General features: G+C 39.3%; 1 protein-coding gene across 5 annotated transcripts in view; it reads right to left on the bottom strand.

Annotated features, from left to right (window-relative positions):
• The window catches only part of LOC126184997 (dynamin-1-like protein), an 81,331-nt gene extending 57,534 nt beyond the window's left edge, over positions 1 to 23,797 (bottom strand). For 2 of the 5 annotated variants that reach the window (XM_049927710.1, XM_049927713.1), the window contains exons 1-3: positions 23,558 to 23,726; positions 23,354 to 23,456; positions 18,058 to 18,202 (exon numbers count right to left, since the gene is read on the bottom strand). In XM_049927710.1, coding sequence (XP_049783667.1) covers positions 18,058 to 18,202; positions 23,354 to 23,456; positions 23,558 to 23,559 — 250 coding nt within the window. In that variant the 5' untranslated portion in view covers positions 23,560 to 23,726. Of the gene's footprint in view, positions 1 to 18,057; positions 18,203 to 23,353; positions 23,475 to 23,557 lie in introns of all 5 variants that reach the window. The other 3 variants (XM_049927711.1, XM_049927712.1, XM_049927714.1) reach the window with 3 other exon arrangements.
• Between the last annotated feature and the right edge of the window lie 225 nt (positions 23,798 to 24,022).

Genomic DNA, 24,022 nt, shown 5'->3' with positions numbered 1-24,022 from the left:
TACGAGATGTTTATTTTCCATTACATCTATCCCACGTAATTCTATAAGCATTTAGTAATTTAATGATCCCCTCTTTGTTTGCTTCAAGAGTTGACCCTGAGCACTGGATGATTTCTCATCTGTATTTAAATCTGGATACTTGAGATATTTTGCCAAATTGTGAAAACATGATTTGTCCACAGAGGAGAACCTTCCAGGTACTGGATTTTTTCTTGAGAAATTTTCAGTCCACTTTTGGCTGTTATTTCATGCAGTTCTCTAAGGGAGTTAATCTGCTCTCCTCTATTATTTGAAAGGATCCCTAGATTGTCTGCATCAGCCAATCATCATAAAAGAATTTTAGTTTCATGTAGTCTGCCAATGGTTATTTCTTTTACTTCTACTTCTACATCTACATTGATACTCAGCATGCCAGAGGTCGGTGTGTGGCAAAGAGTACTTTTGGTACCATTAAGTGATGCCCAACCTCTATTCCATTCGCAAATGGCAGGTCGGAAGAATGATAGTCGGTAAGCCTCCATATCAGCTCTAATTCCTCAAATTTTCACACAGTCATTTTGCAAAATATGTGTGGCAGAAAGATATATGTGGGCCAACTCTTCCTGGATAGTACTCTCCCAAAATTGAATTAGTAAACCCCTTCATGATGCAGAACACCTCTCTTGTAGTATCTGCAATAAGAGTTTGTCCAGCAGCTCTGTAATGATCCCATGCTGACTGAACAATAACATGCAGAAATGTGCTGCTCTTCTTCTTCTCCTTCTCCTTCTCCTTCTCCTCCTCCTCCTCCTCCCCCCCCCCCCCCCTTAGTCCTAACTGATAAGATTAGATTCAGTTTACGTTCCTTAGACCCAAAAAATGAGATGATTCTCGTGGGTGTGTAACATGTCAGAAAGTATAACATACAACACTTTAATATAATACTTACAACCCTGATCATTTGTCAGGAGATAAGTGAATACAATGCAGTAAACTGTAACAGCTAATATTTACAGAATTAATATGCTGTCAAAATGAAACACTGCTATACACTATTAATAAATTTATCATACACAAAATACCTAACCTTGACTGTTGTGACCAAGTGCCGTCAAAACTGAAATCTAACAGTTATTTTTACTCAAGCTCACTTAACAGTCTATGTTAAGATTATTCATCTATGGAGTAGGAGGATTTGCCTATCAAAATTCTTTCAAAGTCTGTTCAAACCGTGCTTTATCTGAAACCAAGTATTTAATGGTTGCTGGCAATTTATTGAAAATGTGTGTTTCTGAATATTGGACCCCTTTTTGGACCAAGGAAAGTGATTTTAGGTCTTTATGTAGACTGTTCTTATTCCTAGTATTGATACTATGTATAATGTGAACACCTGTACATACTTAGGAATGGTTTAATAATAAGGGGTTGGACCCTTGCCCACAATACAGCTGCGATTCTTCTTCAAATACTGGCATATAATGATTATCTAGTCTCCAGTAGAATGTTATGCCACTCTTCATTCAGAACCTCTTCTAAATCCTGTACTGATGAGGGAGGCAGAAATCTGCTCCAGAGTCTGCACTCCAATTACACCCACAAGGGTTCGATAATGTTCAAGTCTGAAGACTGTGCTGGCCAGGGAAGACACCGTAGATCAGTTGCATGCTCCAGTCTATCCTGGCTGTGTAAATGGGTGCATTATCATCCTGAAATATGGCATCACTGTTAGGTACCAACATGTGAATCATGGGGTGCACCTGATCACCTAAACTGTTCACATAATCATCGGCTGTAATACGGTCTTTGAGAGTAATGATGGGACCAGCAGAATACCATGATATGGCTGCCCACACCATCACACTTCCACATCCATGCTTAACCGTTGGAATCATGCAATCAGGACAGTAGGCTTCTTTTGGCCTTCTCCAGACATAAACCCAGCCTCATGTTGGGAATAATGAAAACGTTGACTCATCAGACCATGTGACGTGTTTCCACTGATCACCTGTCTAGGTTTTAAGCGCCTAACACCACGTTTTACACTTCATTGCATTAGTTGTCGTCACTAATGGTTTCGGTATAGCAGCTCGTTCATGAATATTTACTTTATGGAGTTCTCAGCAGACAGTGTCAACAGATATGGGGTCTCTAAGTTGGCTATTGAGCTCTGCGGCCACATTAGCCCTCGGAGTTTTGTGTTGTTTTGACAATCTGTGTTGGCGTATGACGATCTCTGTCATTTAGTTTTGAATTGTGCCCACTATTATGTTTACACAATGTCTTCCCATGTTTTGTGTAGGCTGCCATGACTGTTGAAACAGTTGCTGTTTAAACATTCAATAAGTTGGCTGTCTTGGTTACTGATGCTCCACGTAACTGAGCCCCACAATCTACCCTGTTTGGAACCCTTTTAGGTCATTCACTGCACGTTGACCTCGGTCTCTGAATGCAAATACCAAGTGTGCACTACTTGTAAACAATCTGCACTGTTGCCTAATCCGTACTCAACATGCACAGTCCAGCACGACACCTGCCTTATCTGCATTGTTGACCATCAAACACAACCATCCCATTACTACCACTGTTCACATTATTTTGAATGTCCACTGTATTTGCAGCCTTCTGCCACTATAGGACCCCGAATTGCAGTGTGTAACATGGCAGTGTAATGTAACTATGTCAGAGCATGAGAAACAGCAGGTTATAATTGAGCTTTGAACACAAAGAGTTCGTCCCTAAACAGAGCACCGTTTCCTTTAGTATGACAGTGTTATACCACATCAGTGCCACGATATCTGTAACAATCCAATGCCTTGGGTTCACTGTCATTTATCATCCTCCATGTAGTCCCGACTTGGCCCCATCTGATTTTCATGTTTCCAACACTTAAATAACAACTTCAAGGACTTCACTTTGATAGTGACAAAGTGGTGCAAGCAGAGGTGAGGCTGCAGTTCCGTCAACAAAGTCAAACATTCTATGGTGACAGCATCAACACACTGCTCTCTTGTTGGGAGAAATGCGTTCATTGCCAAGGTGACTATGTTGAGAAATATGTATGTAGATATGAAGAATAAAGATGAAGAATGTTAATAATGTTTGTTTTATTTAAAAAGCTAGAAGAGTTTTCAGATACAAAAATTCACAGTCATTACTTTGCAGAATGCCCTTGTAGTTTTGAAGGGTCCTATGTTGCTTTAACCAAATTTAGTTTAACAATTACTCATAATCTGATATCCCAACTCTTCTTGTATCATCTGTTCTACACCTCTCCTATTACACAATCAATTCCAAATACACATTTTTAACTCTGCCATTGGGACATTAAAATAATGCCCTTGTTCTCATACTCTCTTCTCTCCTGTGTTTTCTACAGATACACGAGAGAGCATAATGAAATACTCTTATCTACACCTGTACTCCACAAGCCACTTCTCATTCAATTCATGTATAGAGTGTGGGAATAATGATTGAGTTTATGCCTCTTTGTGTGCTGTAAATAATCTAATCTCCTACTCTTGATCACTGGGCGAGCAATATGTAGGAGGCCGCAGAATATTCCTAGAGCCATCATTTAAAGTGATTCTTTAAATACTGTACATAGGCTTTCTCAGCATAATTTACATCTATCTTCCAGAGTCTGCCAGTTCAGTTTCTTCAGTATGTCTGTGCACACTCTCCCACAGGTCAAACAAAACTGTGATTATTCATGCTGTCCTTCTCCATAGATGTTCACCATCCCTTGTTAGTCCTACTTGGTACAGGTCCCACAAACTGTAGCAATAGTCTAGAATGGGCCACGTGAGTGATTTGTAAGCATCTCCTTTGCTGACTGATTGCATTTCTCCAGTATTCTACCAATAAACCAAAATCTACCTTCTACTTTACTGACAAGTGAGCCTATGTGACCATTCCATTTCATATCTGTAGGAAATGCTACAGCCAAGTATTTTTATCAGTTGGCAGATTCCAACTGTGACTCTCTGACTATATAGTCATAGGGTACCACATTTTTTTCATTTCGTGAAATGCACAATTTTACATTTCTGAACATTTACAGCTAGTTGCAAATCTTCACACCTGACAGAATACTTGTGCAGCTTCTTTCAGAAAATACGTTATTATAGAGAACTGCACCATCTCAAAAAAAACTTTCCTGGGAACTTACTTCTATACCCGACGACGACTTTCCATCCAAGATAACATGTTGCACCTCCGTACCAAAAAAACCTGAATCCAGTCACAAATTTCACTTTATTTCTCATATTTCAATAATGCTAGTGAAACAGCAAACAGCAATGCTCACATCCTAGGATGACTAATTGATGACAAAAGCAACATTTATTAAACATGACCTTAATATTACAACAGAAAAAAACAACGTACTTCAGACTACTTTATTTTTAACCTAAACTCCTTGATCAAGTTCAGAAGACCACACAATGCAAATCAGTTGTCACAAGGCATCATTTGGATGTGGTACAGATGGGGACGGAGTCAACACACCACCCTGAAAGGCCACTGTTGGCTTCCCCGACGTCGATGCCGCTACTTCTTATTCAAGTATCTCCTCAATTGGCATAACAAGACTAAGTGGCTAAGTGGACCCTGTTCCACTCCTTCCATCAAGGAAACATCCCTGGCAGTAAGAGTAATTTAACTCTGATCCTCTGCAGGGCAGTCAAAAAAGATGTGCTGACCACGCAGCTATAGAAGCAGGCCTCTTAATCTACCAAAGTTTTGGCAATTCAGAGTTTATCCTGAAATTTGTTTACTTTCAGCCACAAAAGAATTCTGTCTTAGGCTAGTGGAAGGAAGGAAGACATGAGTGCAATCTCTCACACACAAGGTCATTAGAGGAGAAGCTCAAGATCACAATGCACTACATGGGAGAAGCAAGTCAGCCATGTCCTTTTCCAAATAAGCATCCTGCAACTCAAGGGAAATCACAAATTACTTTAATCGAAATGGCTACATGGGACTTTTAATCCCACACTTCCCAAATGCAACTTCAATGTCATCTTGCTAGGCAACTACATTAGTATACAAAATTTATATAATAATTTAACTTCAGTTGTAGGAAAGTTGTGCAATGTGAAGCACCACAAGGGTAATTCAGAGAGTAACAGATGCACCTGCAGCCCCACTCCTTACTTCAGTCACTGAAGAGATAATTGCCGTATCGTGACAACTAATGGTGATACTTACTCATACTCACACAATGTTCCAGAACACCACTAAGTTTGTAGCTCTCCAGAAATTTCACAAGCACAATGATTTTGTTAAAAGATGATTAGCTCTTATGTGTAGGGCCATTAATGCTGATTGTATTTGGAAAAAAAAAGAACAGTTTGATGACTGGTTCTTAAAGGAATAAACGATGGACAGAGTATAATGCAAATGGCTTTGGGGTGCAAAATAAAATTGTACATCAACGCTTATTGAATACACACAATATTTATGGTGAAAATATGGTGGGATCATCCTGCACATAAACAAGGCCAACAATAGTAAATTTGTTACAGCAGTTACAAGCTTCATTAATTTTTCAATATTCTGATGACTGATTCAATCCTATATTTCAGTGTGTAGAAATAATTAAAAGAACTGGTGAATTTTTCCCTTGTAATCCATCTATACAATTAAAACCTTAATTTTTATTGTATCTTTATTATTCTCTCACAAAGAAAATAATTCCAGTTCTACTTTGTTCTTTGCTCCTAAAAGCACAAATTAATGACATTTACTTGCCCTCTCAACTATGTGTACTTCACTGCTACTTTGACCACTCTCAGAAGTCACAAAATTTGAAGACTAATAAAAGGTCAAAGCATATGAAACAGTTTTTCATGCACATGAGCCTAGCTGATCATTAACATAAAAAAACTTTGTCTGACCATCCCAGCTAGTGCATTAGAAATTAAAACCTTCATACTATCCATTTAGGGGGGGAAGGGGGGGAGTCCTAACATCACATAAAATTTTAAAATCAATGTTGTGTTCATGCATTCTAACTAAAAATAGGAGAGGAACTCACACATCAACAGGCGGTGTCTACTGAGACCAACTTTATCATATCTGCTTGGCCAATCCATAACATATTACTACTCACCTCCAGCCAGTAACAAACCCACTGACCCAAGAAGTGTCTTCTACGTCTCATTATCACTATGTGTAGTAGGACAACATAGTTACCTACACAATTTGAACTCCACACCTTCATGGCTGCAATAACTACCTACCCACAATTCCCATATGGGCCAATATCCAGCCAAACGGCACTCTCTTCCTTTCCCTTTGCGAAGAAAGGAGCATCTAGGAAGTTTTGGACCAATTTATTAGCTCCTACACACTCTAAAGAGTGTTAAGTTTGGCAACCAACATAATATACTCATCAAGTTGCTAAATCCGGAATATATTGTGAAGGAAAGTGGTGTAGCAGCTGACTGTGCCCCCTTGTTCAAATTTGTCACAAAACAAAAACTTAAAACTGCAATACTTACATAAAATATTGTAAAATTGTTTTAAAAATTGAAAGTGGAATGCAATACTTTCTACACTCAAACATATATAAAATCAACTTGGGCCTTACTAAGTAACACTGAAATGGTTTCCAATGTTGTGCAAGGGCATTCATATATGCAAAACTCAGTTACGTCACATTCTGCTCCATACATACTCCAAATGGGGCAATGGCACTAATACACATGTTCTACGAGTGCATGAACAACAGCAACAGAAACAGCTGACTGTGGCTGTGCTCATAATACACATTTTGTACCATTACTAACTTCTATAAGATTGCTACTGGCAGTTATCCAATATCTACAGATAGACTGGTTATTGCCCTAGTCCTATAACACTCCAGTGGCTCATCAGATTTTCTCACAGTGCACTAAGTACAGCATTTGAAGATATGAAGATTACACTGATTCATATACAATGCAGCCATTATTAACTTAGCACTCATAAAAATATACCTCTATGCCTGCAATAGGCATTAGCTGTATCATATTTTATCCCTGCTAGTCAGAAGCAGTTGTGATTAAATTAACACACTGGCCAGCATAGAATGTACAGCAATGTTGACTTGTGCAGATTGCGGTTGACACTGGAGTTGCAGTAGCCACTGTGATTGCAAGCCATGAGTGAAATGGGAGGAGCCAATGGCTATTTAAACACAGTACTTGTCACAGTGAAATCAGGTCATTGCTATACACAAAGGTGGGTCATAAAGTTTAAATTATCATCTGGAAAAAAATCAAGCTGTGAGAAACTTAGTTATGGTCTTAGTCCATCTGTACATATTACACCTCCAGTGTGACATTTTCACACACTGGTGAGCGACTTGGCGAAGACCTTGGTTACAGAAGTCTGTAATTTGACTTTTCACAAGAGGTCACACCTCAAAAATCACCATCAATCATCACTCTGAAAATGACTGCCACAGAATAGTTTCTTGATCTGAGGAAAGAGAAACAAGTCATTAACTGCCATATCAGAACAACACAGGAGAAGCAAAATTTGACAGCCCAAAGAAGCAGCATGTGCAACTGCGTCCTGCTCTGAATGATGTGTCACAATGCACTACAACTTGAGCTAAAGTGATTGATTTTGGTCGAGCATGGCATTTGAATTAGGCACGCTGTGGTGCAGAGGCCAGGCTGGTGTGGCTCTGGCAGCGGACTGGAGGGTGTGGTGTACCGTGGAGTGGCATGGCTGAAATTACACGGAACTGTCAGATCTGTGCACTTGTAAGGGAAGTTACAGTGCTGAGAAGGTTAATTTAACAGAAATTTAGTAAATAATTAACAAGTACTTTCATTTTAATTGCACAAAAAAGAATGGCATATCAGTTAGCACTGCTCATCAATACGCATCGACTGAGCTAGTTATGTGTTCTATTACTTAAAGAATTGACCTTGCGCCATGGTTTAATGATAAATTTGGTTAAAATCAGCATATTTTGTAGGCCAAAACAGTTACGCTACCAGCATGTCAGTACGTGTTGGCAGACACATGTATATCACCAACATTTTGTTGATAAGATTTGCGTGTTTGTTATTTTAATTAATTGTTTATTATTTTGTACAGTTTTAAATTTAATTTAAAAATTGTTTGAGTTACATTAAACCTGACTGCAGCAGTGGAAAGAATATATCAATTCAAATGAAAGAGAGATGCATATGTGCCTTACAATAAGCACTCACTCAAGGCAAAGAAAGCATAAACTGCATTTAATTACTGCAATTAAAATATGCATTTTTTTACCTTCAATTTGTGAGCAGTGTGCATTTTCTAGAATTAAATGTAATATGTCATTTTATTCAGATTTTTTGTGCACATCTAAAGGCACATCCTGTTAGGACTGCATTATTGTATAAAGATCTAACTAACTTGTTCTAAGTCAAGTGACATAGAAGCTTGGAATTTCTGGAGAAAAGGATGCCAAATTTATTACAGGTGGTGGCCATCTGGCCTCAAGAGCACTGTTCTGGATGGAGTTGCAGAGCTAAGACCTATGTAGGTTTGGGTGGCAGTCCAGCTGCACACTTTTGAACTCAGAAGTTTTCTGTGACAATAGGCATGATACTCAGAAATATTCTGCATTAGTTCAGTAGGAAGTCAGAAAAATCCATAGTATTCTAGACTCCAATTTATTCTGCCAGTAGTACAGATGAACTTGAATTTTTTGCGTGTCAATCTAGATTTAACTTTGAATTACATGCATCAAGTCTAACTCTGTCTGTTAGCGGAGACTCTGTTCAATTCCACACTGGTTGACACTTAGGATCATCACATAGTGTCTCTTCAGACTTGCATTTTACTGTGTTAGTGTTCATTTGACTTCAAATAATCAACACTTGTTGTATTGTCCAGTTATATTAAGTGTATGGTGCGTTTGTTAACCACTATATACTGAGGGCTTGAACTATTTTCGATTCACTTAACTTCAACGTTGAGTCTAATGATGATGATGATTATGATTTGAGGTGAGGGGCACGCAACATCATTGTCATCAGCACCCTGATGAAAAGTCGGCATGCCAATCTCACGGGTGGGGACGAAGGCTGTCCCCAGATGCAGAGCATGTTTATAATGTATTAAAGTCTGCCTCCCTTCCCCACTAATTTAGGGATGAGGCCTGACAGTTCACAAAATTTCACCATTCTTGCAACACTGGAATCAGTATCTGTGAGGATGGTGGGCAGATTTCTGAGACTGAGGGCTGTCCTAATATCAGTATATAGGTCACACATTGCCAAAATATGCTGAACTGAAAGTGGCACACCACGAACTTCACAGAGTGATGGATCCTCCCACTGGCGGAGAAAGTCATGTGTTAAAAGGCTATGTCCAATGCACAGTCTGGTAAGAAGAACCTCCTTCCAGCGGTGAGGCTGATGTGAAGTCCACCATGCTTGTGTGGTCAATTTGAGAGACCACAGTTTGTCTTCTGTTACCTGCAACCATTCAGTCTCCCACTGATGCATGCTCCATCTGTCAGAAAAATGAGATGATAGCGTGTAACAGGATGGGACACCGATGGACAGCATCATCCCAACATGCTTCCTAGGTGGCTTTGTCGGCCATGTTGTTTCCCTGTATCTCAATGTGGCCAGGTATGTGAATCCTCTTCGGTGGCATTAGAATGCCATATAATTCCACATCATAACTTGTAAACTGTTCTGGAAGACGCACTTTAAAAACCCTATCAGAGAAAACAGCAAAACAACCAAGGACAAAGTCTTGTTGGGCTCCACCTGTATAAACAATGATAAAACTGTGGTACATACTTAAAATGGACAAAAACACAGTTGCAAAAACAGTTCTTGTACTCTGTCAAGCTTAAAATCACTTTGGGCCTCTGAAGACACCAAGGCGGCAATGTGTTCCATCCCTGGCTGTGTATTTTGACGTCCAATAGATCCAGATCCAGTCTGTAGCATGTATCCCAAATGGCTTGGTCCCATAAGAATGATTCCTGAACAGCCGTTCAAAGGTGTGTTGGACCACTGCACTATATGTCAATGACTGTGGCGACAGACTTTCAGTGCCTGTCGAGCTACAAGGATATGTCGCCAAATCCATAGTGGTGGTTCACCAGCCTCTGCACACAGACTCTGAACTGAGCTGATCTGAAAAACTCCAGTCAATATCCGAATGCCCCACAGTGGACAGCATCTAGCATCTTGAGTTAGGAAGTACGGGCTGATCTGTAGACCACACTGCCATAATCTAAACATGACTGAACAAATGTCCTATAAAACTGCAGGAGGGGGGACCTGTCACTTCCCCATGTTTTTCCACTAAGGCACTTCAAAATAGTCAATGACTAAGTCCTTTGATGATGGGTTTTTCAGGTGTGTGAGCCAAGTTAATTTTGAGTCAAAGAATAAACCGAAAACCGCAGTTTCTTGAAAACATAAAATATTGTCCCCCATTATGAGCACTGGTTGGTTGAAACTTTGATGAGCATGGGTAAAATTGACACATGTAGTCTTCTCTGGTGAGCACTGAAAGCCTGTTGTCCTGGCCCAGATTTCCAGCCTCCTCCTGGTCAGCTGCAGCTACCTCATCGTCACTAAGACCTGAGGAAGAGTAGGAGATTGCATAGTCATCCACAAACAAAAAGCATTTGACAGGGCTCCTGACTGTGGAGGAGATGCCATTGATAGTGATGGTAAACAATTTTGACACTGAGGACACTGCCTTGGGGGACCCCATTCTCTTGAACAAAGCAGTCAGACAAGGCATCTCCAACACAGTATCTAAAACGCCAGTTGCCGAGAAAGGATTGCATAAGAAGTACCAGGAATCCACATAGTCCCCATTCATGAAGTTGGCAAAGAATGTTGTACCTCCAAGTACTGTCACATGATTTTTTGAGGTCAAAAACACACAAACCAAACGGTTTCAGCATAAGGAGGACTACTGCATCGCTGTCTACAGTAGAATTAAGTTGTCAAGGCTAGAACAGTAGCACCTGAAACCACACTGGGAGCAGCTCAGGTAACCTCGGGACTCTAGCGGCCATATGAGGTGGTGGTTAACCATGGATTCGAGCGTCTTACCCATACCACTGGTAAGAGAATGGAATTAATATTGCCCCCTTCCAAGTCATGGGGTACTGTCCATCTAACCAGATCTCATTGAAACAAAAAAGAAGCTGTCCTTTCGCTTCAGGGCACAGGTGATGAAGCATGGCATAATGGATCTCATTGGGGCCTGGAGCAGTGTGTCTGGCTGCAGACAAAGCTGATTCCAGTTCCAATATGGAGAATGGAAGGTTGTAAACTTTCTCATTATGCAAGAATAAATTGAGCTTCCTCATCTCTGCAGTACTATGGAACACCTCAAAACCAGAAACTTGTCTAGATGATGTAATGACAGTAAAAAAGTGTTCAGCTAAAACATGAGCCATGTGTTCTGGCGTGTCCACCAAGGTCCACTACTTGACAAGGCCATAAGGGGATGGGTACTACCCATAATTGAAATCTGTCTAATTGAGTCCCAAGCTTCTGCAGTGGAAGTGGAACTTCTAATGGAAGTCTTGAATTCCTTCCAGGAAGTCCTCTTCAGTTCTTTCATCACTCACCTCGCATATCTTTAGGCATGAAGGTTTTCTTTAGTTGGATGGTGTTTGAAGTCCCACACAGCTGTTCGTCTGGCTATGACTGCCAATCAACAGTTGTCATTCCACCAAGGTACAGGCAGGCCATCGTCTGAGGTGGTTACTACAACGGGTGACGGACGCTGTGGCAGCCCACTGGATCTCACAAGTGATATGGGCCACTATCTCCTGTGCACAATCCTTTTATACAAAAACAGCGTGTCAACTGTACTGCAACCAATTTGTCCATTGTATCATCCATCTTCATGGTCTTCTGTCAGCCACCGTTCTAGTCGGCAGATGGATCCACACTGGGAAGTGGTCACCAGAATGTAAATCCGTAGCCACTTCCCATTAAATTGAGTCTGTAATAGCTGGGGAACAAAAACAAAGGTCAATGACTGTAAAAGACCTTGTAGCTGTGGAAAAGTGTGTCACCTGACCCGCAGTCAGAAGGCAGATATTCTCAGAATGGAAGAGTCGCTCGATCATCTGATCCCTAGAACAAGTGGTAGCTGAGCCCCACAGTTTATTGTGTGCACTGAAGTCCCTCACAATTAGGAACAGGCATGGGAGTGCATGTAGGAGTTCTGGCAGTGCATCTGCATCCAAAGCATCATTAGGTGGAAGACACAAAGAACACACTGTGACGTTAAAGCGTGATTGAACGTGCACAGCAATTGCTTGTATGATCGTGGTAAGAGGGACAGGAGAGAAGTGGCATCTGCCATCAATGAAAACAGCCACTCCACCTTTAGCCCCGCCTCCAGTAATACCGTCCTTCCCATAGAGGTGGTAACTGCATAATGCAGCTGTCAGTGACTAAGATGCGTTTCTTGTAAGCAGATGCAGAACTGTTTCTCCTACACCAGGAGCTGAATTCTTCCAAATGTGATTGATAGCCATTTAAATTCCACTGCAACAGAGAAGTTCCTGTGGAGGCCACTATTTAGCGGAGGTTGTTCTTTTCTTTCTCCCTTGGAGGCAGGGATTTACTGGGGAGGTTGGGGGGAACATAGTCCCAATCAGAGAAGGAGAGAGCTTGCCGATCCAAAGGTTTACATACCATTTCCTTTGACTTGGAACTATTTGAAGGACGTTTTTCTTTACTTATGGGAGGAATTGGTTGCCTGGATTGAGGGGACAGCTTAGTAGGCATCTGATGGTGGGAAGTGGTATCTGGCTTGTGTGGTAAGCCCATTGCCAATGGCTTCTGAATGACTTCTGTTTCAAATGTAGCGTTTCCCCCACAGGTACACCGGCAACGTCTGTGGTCTGAGTTTGTGCAGAGGTACTGCACTTGGCAATTGGCATCTTAAGGGCTTATGCAACAGAAGTAGCAAAAACAGGAGGTCACTTATCTTTGAAAGCTTTTTAGCTTCAGCACATGGTAAGCATCTCTTGACTTTTGACTCCTGAATTTTCCTTTCCTTGTTGTAAACATCACACTTTCTGCTCCGCACTTGGTGATCTCTGGAGCAGTGTACAAGAATTGTCCAATTCGTGAGCCGAGCCTTCACAATTGCCACACATAAAACTCCCATTACATCCCATAGTGGTATGGCCAAATCTCTGACATCTGAAGCACTGCATTGGGTTAGGAACAAATGGGCGAACCTTAAGGCAAATTCTGGATTACCAAACGCTCGAGTAAATGTTGCAGATTTTTCCAATTTGCCTTTCACTCTCCTCATATAGTTCTGTATTTCTGTGATGCCTATATTTTTCCATTCTTCACATTAACTCCACAGGGTCCACCCCCATTATATCAGAGCAGGTAACCACGCCCTTACTAAAGTTAAGGGTGTTATGCAACTCAGTCTCGACTGGGTAGTCAGCTAAGGCCTTACATCCCAGAAGCTTAGATACTTGGTTTGAATTAGCAGTTTCAACTAGAAGTGTTCCACTGCTAAATCGTTTGACACTTTTTAGAGACCCAACAATACCTTCCAACACCTTGTGAATATAGAAAGGGGAGACCTTCTCCAAGGTTCCTCCTGTTCACTTGATTACAATGGAAGTGTTATGGCACACTAATGCCCTGTTACTATGACTCTGACACTTCTTTTCAGGAGGACTGACCAACAGAACTCTCTTTGATGAGTTGGTGTAGGTACACCTGACAGTACACCCATCCCCCCAGGAATAGCAGTTTGATGAGGCCGTTCCATAGGGATCCCATGAGATACTAGGGAAACAACCGTTGACCCGGGCAAAACCCTGCATGCCTGAGCAAGCCTTGTAGAACTGGGGGGCAACAGGAGCCCCAGAGGTTGCCCACTAGAGACTGTTTTACCTCAACAGCCATTCACCTAATCAACATGTAGCACACCCTGAGGTTGAGGTTTTTTTTTTTTTTTTTTAATAGAGATGTGTACCTTCCTCGCGACCCAGGCAATAAAGCTGAGGTCCCCAATATCCGAAACACACAACATTCCACTGTTGCACCGTATGGTGGTTACTGAAGCATGCCCAGAGCTTACAGTAACAGAGGACTGATGGTGCTTACCAGTCCCCAGCTCAGGAACCTGGGGTCACCAAGCCTGTACCCAGCAACCAAATGCTGAGCCCCTGGGGGCTGAATTTTGTCAGCAGTTTATGCTTAGTAAGTGTGAAATAGGAGAATGAACTTTATTACTGAATAACTATTTGATATCTGTGGTTGGGGAGGCTTATTTAGACTGCTGCAGCTACATCCAACCTAACATTGTTCAAATCTGACCAATACATCAGAAACAATTTTATTATTCTTATTAAAGTGACAGTAAATGTTTTTAGCTTTCATCCCATACACAATTAGATCAACATTACTGTCGCAGTTTTCTACGTTCATGGAACATTAAGCTAAAGAGTTGTCGTTGATAAGAAACACCTCCTTCGATATTTTCTCACAATACTTCACCTCGACAGCATCCCGTAACCTCATCAGGAGATTTTTCGTAGCAGTTTACCCCTTACGATCATAAATCTGATAGTTACGCACTATGGCAGTTTCATAAAACACTCTGCATTACCTTGCCCGATGATGGTCATGCCTTCATCTTTTTCGCCAGCGAAAACTCCACTTTTTCATTGTCTGCTTTGCTCCTTTGTCGTGGGACCACAGTGAAACACCCAGCATAGCAACTACCAACTAAAGACATCACCTGAATTGTGCTGACACCAATGCAATCTCTTCTGCCAATGCCTTGGTTCGGTGGACTCTACGAATGAGGATGAGTACTCATAGATACCAGTATGTGGTGATGATCATGTTCAAAATGTCATGCATGACACTGAAAACTCATCCATTACTATTTTTTTCACTTTTTCCACTTCTGCCTCAAATGTGACACACTAGTCTTTCAGCACCAGGGCTTCCACTTCTCTTGCAATTCCCAATTCTTCACAAAGTGAGGGTCTACCACATTGCTGTACACTGTTCAGACTTGTTTGCCACATTGGCAGTGGTGAAGTGTAGCCACAGTGTCACGAAGATATACTGTTGCTGTACATTTCCACTAACTTAGCAAGGATTTTTACATAACTGTTCTCCACAAAAAGCAGAAAATGAATTACCACACAAACTCTGCATTATTAATGGGTTGTGCAACTTTGTTTTGATTCCTCTACCAGCAAGCTACGATACTGTGGCCCCGGGTTTACAATGTGTATCAAAACCGCAGAGATGTATCTGTAATGTTGGATATCTTCTTATAAATTCAATCAGTGCCTGGGGGCTTCACACGAGACAAGTCCATCAGTTTACAGATTCATTACATTAATTCAGAGTTACAGATAGTAGAGGGTAAGAAGAAGAAGATGTTCTCAACCTTATTTTCGTTTCTATGCAGATCCACAACACTTTCATCCCTCAACAAGGGATATTCTGTAACTCTGTATTACTGATGGATCAGAAGGAGAGAAGAAAGTTCGATTGGAGTTCATCTCTATCGACGGAGGTCATTAGAAATGTAACATGTTCTGTTAGCCAATATGAGGAAGGAAATATGCTGTAGCGTTATTTAAGGAACCAATGAGTACATTTTCTACTACATTCTTCAAAAATATAAAAAAATAAATGCAACTTCATTTTACAATTACCTGCTGGATCTTTAAGTAAAATTTTATTCACATCGGATGTTGGCAGAACTATGCAACTGTTTATACAGAGAAAACAGTGGCCAGCGAGTCACATACATTAAATGTCCTACTTTGTCGTACACCAACAAACCATGGTTCATATTAGTGTTGTATGGGCATATTTAATTTTAGGGTACTGAGCATCAAGGTCCCTAACATATTCTGAAATAATGGGATGAAATTAATTAAAATTTTTAAGCTAGGTAAAAATAGACTGTCCTCCATATAGTATTTAAAATATTGCATACAAATTCACCACTCTCTTAAAACATATTTTAGTCCATAAAAACAAACATCTGAACTTCTGATCAAACAGTTCAGCATGTAGATATGACCAATAGATCACACACTTCATAAAGTAAATCAGCCACTCTAGAACACATTTAATTATCTGCCCCTTTAAACTACAGCTATTCTGATGTTATATAAAACTATAACATCTATATTACAGTTATCTCATTATCATCTGCCCTATTATCACCTATCCTACCTCCGTACAAACATCCTTATGTACTACATGCAAGTCTACATTTCAGCCATTTACTTTCATTGTATTATGACGACAAATCCTGCACAGTTCTGATATGATCCTTAGATGAATGAATGAACAAATCACAAATAAAAATTAAAGGTAATCTCAAAAGTTTTCATATCCTTAGCATAGCGTACAGGGAGCTAAAATATTGTACACAGTGAGAACTATGCAAGTAATGCATTCCAGGCAGCCTTTTTATCAGAGGAAGTAGAAACATTTACAAGGACAATGCCCAACAGAAAGACAACTAAGAATTACCTTTGTCTTTCCTATAATATTAGAAAGAGGTGTAAAGTGGGTAGATTGTGACCTCACTGACATCAGTTCGTCGTGCACTAATTCTCCTCTGTAGGAGGACATGAAGTGAACAGCAGGGATTTAGAGGCTTGCTGCTTTTGGTGTTTTATCCACTACCTCATTTCATTTCCTCCCCACGTGTACTCAGATTATTATTTCCTCCAGCATTTGTAGAAGATGCATTATATACTGCATCTTCTGGACTAAATCTATTTGACTGCTTTTAAAGCATTAAAGATGTCGTAACAACTATGGAGCTTTCCTCCATCTCCATATCTCACCTGCTCCAGTGCCTTCACAACAACGGATTTAGCTGGCGGGAATCAGGGAAATCACAGGAAACCTAAATATGGATGGTGGGACAGGTATTTGAACCATCATCATCCTGAATGTGAGTCCAGTGCAACCTTAGCATTTATCTTGAAAGTGGTGTGTCTGTACATGCACACCTACAGATATTTGGCAATATCTCCCACAACCAGATGTAATCAGGGTTGTTATGGTTTGGCTCTGAGTGTTACACACACTATTATATCTTTGTACAGTTTGACCATTTCACTAAACATTTAAGTTTTCTATGTGAGCAACTGCAGCTTTGTCTATAGATAGATAAGAAATCATTTATAAAAAATGTTTGTTGTAAAGTCTTCTAAAAAATTGTACAGGCTGCTGGTAGCTGCTAATTCTCATTTATTGAGGAATCAATGTACAACTGGCTTCACAATAACGAACTGATCTCTTCAGGTTAATTTGGCTTGTTTACATTAAGCCATTAAACCAATACAGTTTCCCCAACATTCTATAAGGCACACATCCAGATATCATCAAATGGAAATGGAGGTTGAAAGATCCATCAATAATTTTAGACGATTATGGGTAATAAATGAGGGACATACTAATCTGAACCAACGTTGCACTCCTGATAGTACATTTAAGAACAGCTAACTCAGCTGTGCAGATGCAACTACTAGTAAATCCTATCTCAATGTATTCCAGCAAAATTTAACCTGAACATGTGATTAATTTTTGTGAAACTGGCTGCAGCCTGATTCCACAATAAACGACGATTAGCAGCTACAACTTTTCAGAAGATTTTACCACAAACTACATTAAAAATATTTTTAACTTTTCATTGGGCCTTGTAAATTTTTGGGATTTTTATTCTATACTAATTATTACTAGTCCCTGCTTCCAGTCAGTCTCTCACTGACATACAACCTCATATCTAATAGTGTGAAAATGGCAGCCAAAGAGACAACACTGCCACAGTGTATTCCTAACAATCCTTATGGCTGCAAAAGAATCAGCCAATTCTTTCCTAGCTTCCCACATCAGAAAAATTCTCCTTTTTGTCATTACAGGGCGACACGAAAAAAACTGTAATGGAAGTGTTACTGACAGCATTATTTTAAATGTAATGATACAAAAAATTTATATTCTAGGAATGGGCTTGTTTATTACAAATATGAAAGAAGTACATGTGTAGTCAACTACAATAATAATTAATTACCTTCTTCAGCTGACCTATGACGTGTACTTCCTTTAGGACTATATATGAGCTGCAGTACCAGAGGGCGTCTGGTGACTATGCCCACACCACGTGGTAAAAAAGAACGACCAACTATACCCTCAATAACTGAACTCTTGCCCGAGCTCTGTAACAACAGACTGGGTTCAGTCACAATCATCTCATCAAGAATTTTTTTTTAATAAATAGGAGCTTACAGTGCAGGACACAAAACCAAACAGCTCTAATGTGGATCATATCATATATTATAAACAATGAAAAATCGCATCTCATTGGTGAGAAAAGAGATTTTAAACACAAACTATTTTTAACATATATATTTAAAAAGAAAACTACATTACGTTATATTTGGTGGTATAATGAAAAACAGAGTGAACAGACAACAGAATGCTTCAAGGCAGCCTTGCAGGAAGCTGGGTAGAGTGGGGTATAATGTGACAGATGCCAGTTCTGAGTTTAATGTATTTCTAGATGGCTGCTTGTAAACTTTTAATAACTGCTTTCCCATGGCACAAGCAAGCCTAAAAGCTTCGGAATCAGGAGTTCAAATATCAGGTGGAAGGAAAAGGAAACTGTAATTTTGAGGATGACATAAGTAGATGTCACATATCAAGAAATGGTGTGCTACCTTAAGGAAAGTGATTAAAAATCAAACGATCTGCGTAACGTCTGAAATGAAGAATGCAAATAATAAAATTAAATATTTGTGGCCAATAGTTGAAATAGAAACCAGGAAATCAGTTGAAGAATATGAGAACCTCGTTATTAAAGAAAAACAGCCAAATAATAAGTTACAGATACCGATGGCTTTTTCCCAGCTTCCTGGAAGTAGCTCACAAGACTGGAATGGAAAGTTAAAGGAAAAAATGCAATAATATACATGCAAAAAACAATGTCATATCCACATAGACAAATCATCATTACTCCAAGCTCTGACAATGAAACAAACAAACACACACACACACACACACACACACACACACACACACACACACACGTGTTTAGTCACATAGCCAATACACCACCATTGAAATGTATATTTCTAGCTGGGCTGAAATGTGCTATTCTCAGACCCGTCTACAAGAAATATAGTATGCTAAGATTGATAATAATAATTACCAACCAGTCTCGCTACTTACCTCCTTCCCTATTGTACTGGGAAATAACATGCTTTCACCGAGTAAAAAATTTCACTTTTATAAGATTTCTGTATCTAACACTGTATGTAGTGTGGGTGTTTGCTTTCGCTTTAACATAATGCTTCACTTTATACAAAAGTGTATCAGTGTCCACATAATAAAATACATTACTTAAATAAAATAAGGTATTTACTATCGCCCTAAAAGTGCCTCACTGAGAAAAGAATAAACTGCATTCCATGTTTATTTCTGCTTCCTGAACACTAACTGCAAGCCCAAAAATGAATTAATAGTGCAGAGATTAGTCTTTCTAGGGTACTACTCAAACTTGGAAAAAAATTCCCTAAGAATTCCAGGTGTGAGGAGGAAGATGGGGTAAGAAGCTCCAAATAAATTAATGTTTTACGAGGAGGGGATGATGTTTGGTGAGAGTGAGGTATAAGTCACCACAATAATAACTTTTCTTTCCTCTCCTATGAGCTATATGCCAACCATAAGCAGTAGCCTAACAATAGTTTTAAAACATTAATTATTGACATGGAATAACATGCATTCAATTAACACACTTTGAAATATTAAATATTTTAAAATTTGTGATTTATAAAACTCAGTAAAATTTAATTTCAGTGCTATGTTAAATACACAGAATTCCCAAATATTTTATGAAATTCCTCAAATTCTCAGATATTTCCCCAGCTTTTCCAGGTAAATTATAATTCCCTGGTTAATTCAAGGTTTTCCTGAAGAATCACCACCCTGCTTTCACATAAACTGTCTTCTGGACAATCTCTGGAAACCTGCAGCAGGGAAACAGGCCTATAACTTTCCTTGTTATCCCTTTATCCTTTTTAATAGAGACACGTGAAGAAGCATTTCAATCTATCAATGAATTGATTACACTTGAAAAACACAGGTGACAGAATGACATTAATGTACTGTACTCTGGTCTGCACATAAACACTCTAGTTTCAACTCTCCAGCATTTCAATAATTAATTAAGGTTCCCCCTTCCTTATTCCTTGTAGCTACAAGTGTCTCTAGACACCAGCTTTGAAAACTCCTGCATATCTGCTTGTACCAATAAAACTTTCATTCAACTTCCCAATTATAGAAAAGAAGCTAATAGTGAATATTTCACAGAACTCTGGTGAAGCATAACTTTCATCTTCACATGGAGAAGACATAATATGTTAAGCTCCTTCTTTTTGCCCTGGTGCTTTTCTTTTTATTCATGAATCACCATAAACTTCCATATTATTCCTTGAACTTCCTATTCTTTTAGTGTAACTCAATGGTAGAACGTGTCTGGTAACATGTCGTAGAACTTAGCAGCATTATCTGCTATTAAATTCAGTAACTCCACTACAACTGCCAGTTGTGATATAGGTCCTATTTCTTATATTACACAGAAATATAATGTCAGTATTTACACAAACAAGCCACTTATTAAAGCTCTTTTCCTCCTTGCAACTGTCTGTGTTGTACACTTCCTGCCAAGTGTGCCTTTTGAAAGTTCATAAAATTAGTACATTGCAAGTGAGTCCACACAATACCTTCAAATATTTTGTTTAACATCTTGGGCTATGACTGCACTGACCCCTCTGCTATTAAGATTTATCCATCAGGCCTCACTAAATGATGATGAGAGTATGGCACTGTTGGCCAGGAGGCCCCATCTGGTGAAGTACGACCGCCAAGTGCAAGTCTGATTGCAGTCAACACCACACTGAGCGACTTGTGAGCCAGTGGTCTGGATGAAATGATCATGTGGACACACAACACCCAGTCCACGAGCGGAGAAAATCTCCAACCTGGGCGGGAATCAAACCCAGGCCCACTTGCATGAGAGGCAAGCATGTTACCACCCAGCTAAGCATCTGTTTTCTTACAGTGTGTCCCTATGTTCTTTAATGTTAGTGGAAGTGAAGCGTACCTCCTCTCAGCAATTAATCGACAATGATGATCATCCAAAGATGGAACAACGGTGGGCAACAGGTAGGGGGAAGAGGGGGTTGGGGGGGGGGGGGGGGGGGAGGCGACCGGAGACCACCACCAACAATACCGAAACACTATACAAATGTGAAACTTTACTTTCCCCCAGCATACAAACTGTTAAAATAGCTTACGGGAATGCAACCAGGCGATGTCTACGACAACTGCCCAAAGACATCACCAAGCTGGACAAGCATTGTTGCCTAATGGAACTAGATAAATTACTGAGACCCTAAGACTCTGGCTATATTCTCTTCTTGCTCTTTTATTAGAATTCAGTGCACCTTTTCACTGTTACACTAAAAGAGGATCTCCAAGTATCTTATATGGCATACTACCACAGTTACACTATCTTCCAAATCAAATATGTATCAGATGCACCACAGATGATACTACTGATGTAGTCTACAAATCCTGGTTGATGTCAGTACAGAAAAACCAGTTTTCTCTGCTGTACCCAATTAATCTCAATAGGTTTCCATTACACTGACTGACTTTTATAAACAGTTCCACCAGAATTGCTAGCACAGAAACGACTGTTCTCATTTTTAATCATCATGCCTAGTTTTTTAGACAAATATGACAGTGCAAACGCAAACTGATTTAGCAATGCTACTGCATGTTCCATATTGTTTTCAATGTTCATAGTTCTCTTTAACTGTATGGCATCCAATCATCACACTTTCAGTGGTGGCCAATGTATAGCATCACAGTACATAGTACTGGCATGATTCAGTAAGAAGAAAAAAAAAAAAAATATTGGGAGAATAGAGACATTAAACTTTTAGGTTGTTGCAGTAGATTAACTGGACTAGCCAAGTGTGTGCACAGAATAAACAGCTTGCAAGTTGATGCCCATGGCAATCAGTTCAAATCACATAGTGTTGCATTGGTGACATTGTTTTATATTGTCCAGCAACCACCTGTCCAAGGATTTCAGGATCACCAGTCAATAGGCTTATTACCATTTTTATTGTCATATAATCACTAATATAACTAATTAAAGCAGATTTGTGCATTGACTATTGGACATTTTTTGAAGCAAATGCACTATATTTCATCATAACTGAGGCAAAGTGCTGTGTCTCTAGTGATCGCTATAACACCACGATCACAAATATCAGAGCACAAACCCTCAAAAACCTTCAAAGTTTCATAATGTAAGAAAGATGCCAAAACAATGGATAAAGTCATATAGCACAGGCATAACATAAAATGGAAATATTTTGAAATGATTATGCAGAACTTCTTAGTTTTTTTACAAAGGTAATCTTATTATAATGCCAAGAAGCATCTTTTTTTAATTGAAAATAAACTGATCATTCTAAATCACTGATAGGTGTTCTTCATAAGGAAGATTTTTGCAGATATATTTTTTAAATTTATTTACAAAAATAAATTCTTCACTTGCTAAGGTTGTTGATCATTCGGAGTGGTTCCCACTGCACCCTAATGAAAATAATACCAACATTCTTCAAATGTCACATGCAGATTTGAAAGGCATCAGGGCCCAACTGTGGTATCTCTGATGCATTATCAATCAATATGTGAACATTATAATGCTGATTCCAGATCATAAACAAAAAATTCTGTTCGCTATTTGATGTTTTGGAGCATCCACATAAACACATTAAAAATTTTAATGAAAATTAATATTAACAATGTCAAAATAAAACCGTTATCAATACCACATTGAACTATCTTCTTCCCTTGGTATTTACCTATTAATAGTTATGAGTACTTACTAAACATAACTGTCTGTACAAATTCCCTGTCACTGAAAAAACTACACAATCGCTGCCATAAAAGTAGAAAGGCCTAGCATTATGCCACCTTCCTTGGACGTTTACAAGAAACGATATAAAGTCACAACAATAGTTTCTGCTACAATAATGTAGCTCTTTAAAAGAAATTATGCACTTGTCACAGAGCTCTTCTTCGAACTAAGTATCATTTTCTACAGAACAATTTCACAAAATAAATCCGGTCTTGTGATTACATTCGCTTGCTCTATCATCCGACATACACCGTACTTAAACCGGTGTACAACAGAATTAATCTCGATGTTCACTAAGAACCTATAACATATAACACTTACTTATTTATGTCATCAGATGTAAACACCGTTCTGTAGTTATTGTACATACCTGCGTGCCGACTACTATAATTTGAGGTAACTGTATAGAGTCGGCGCCAATAGTACTGAACACATCCTGCAGTTTGTTGATCACCGGTATTAACGCCTCCATCCTGTAATACACCCAATTTCTATATATAACTATTAATCATTCATAAAATGACAAAAACCTCCCATATCTATGTTTCAAACATATCTCACTGGAAGTACGTACATTTACTCTAAGAAAAACTTAAGTTCTTTTCCTCTCTCTCTCGGCAATTCAACCCATCTGAACAAACATTCTAAGGTTGTAAATACACTGACAAACAACTAAACTTTCACACACAATTCGCAATACAAACACAACTTCCCTCTTACCTCTTGAACTTACGTTGCCTGAGAACTTCGTCAAAAACAAAAGGCAACACACCCAGCACAAAGAACTTCAAAATATATCATCAATTTCCCATATGAAGTTTGAGTGTAGCAACATTAAATAGGTATTACAGAATGAAATAATGAATTTTTACTGAATATTTTGATCTAATTCAAACACTGAAAATGCCATCAATGAATTTATTGAAAAATATTCCACATGTAAGAAGGTCACAGAAATATTCTGTGATCTGACCCATGCAGTCGATTCAATGAACAGCTCCTTGCTTGTCCGCGAATTACAGGTTTATAGAATCAGACA

This window comes from Schistocerca cancellata, chromosome 4 (genome assembly GCF_023864275.1).
Source record: "Schistocerca cancellata isolate TAMUIC-IGC-003103 chromosome 4, iqSchCanc2.1, whole genome shotgun sequence".
Taxonomy (NCBI): Eukaryota; Metazoa; Arthropoda; class Insecta; order Orthoptera; family Acrididae; genus Schistocerca; species Schistocerca cancellata.
Note: the sequence above shows the minus strand (reverse complement) of the source record. Positions and strands in the feature narration are given on the sequence as shown.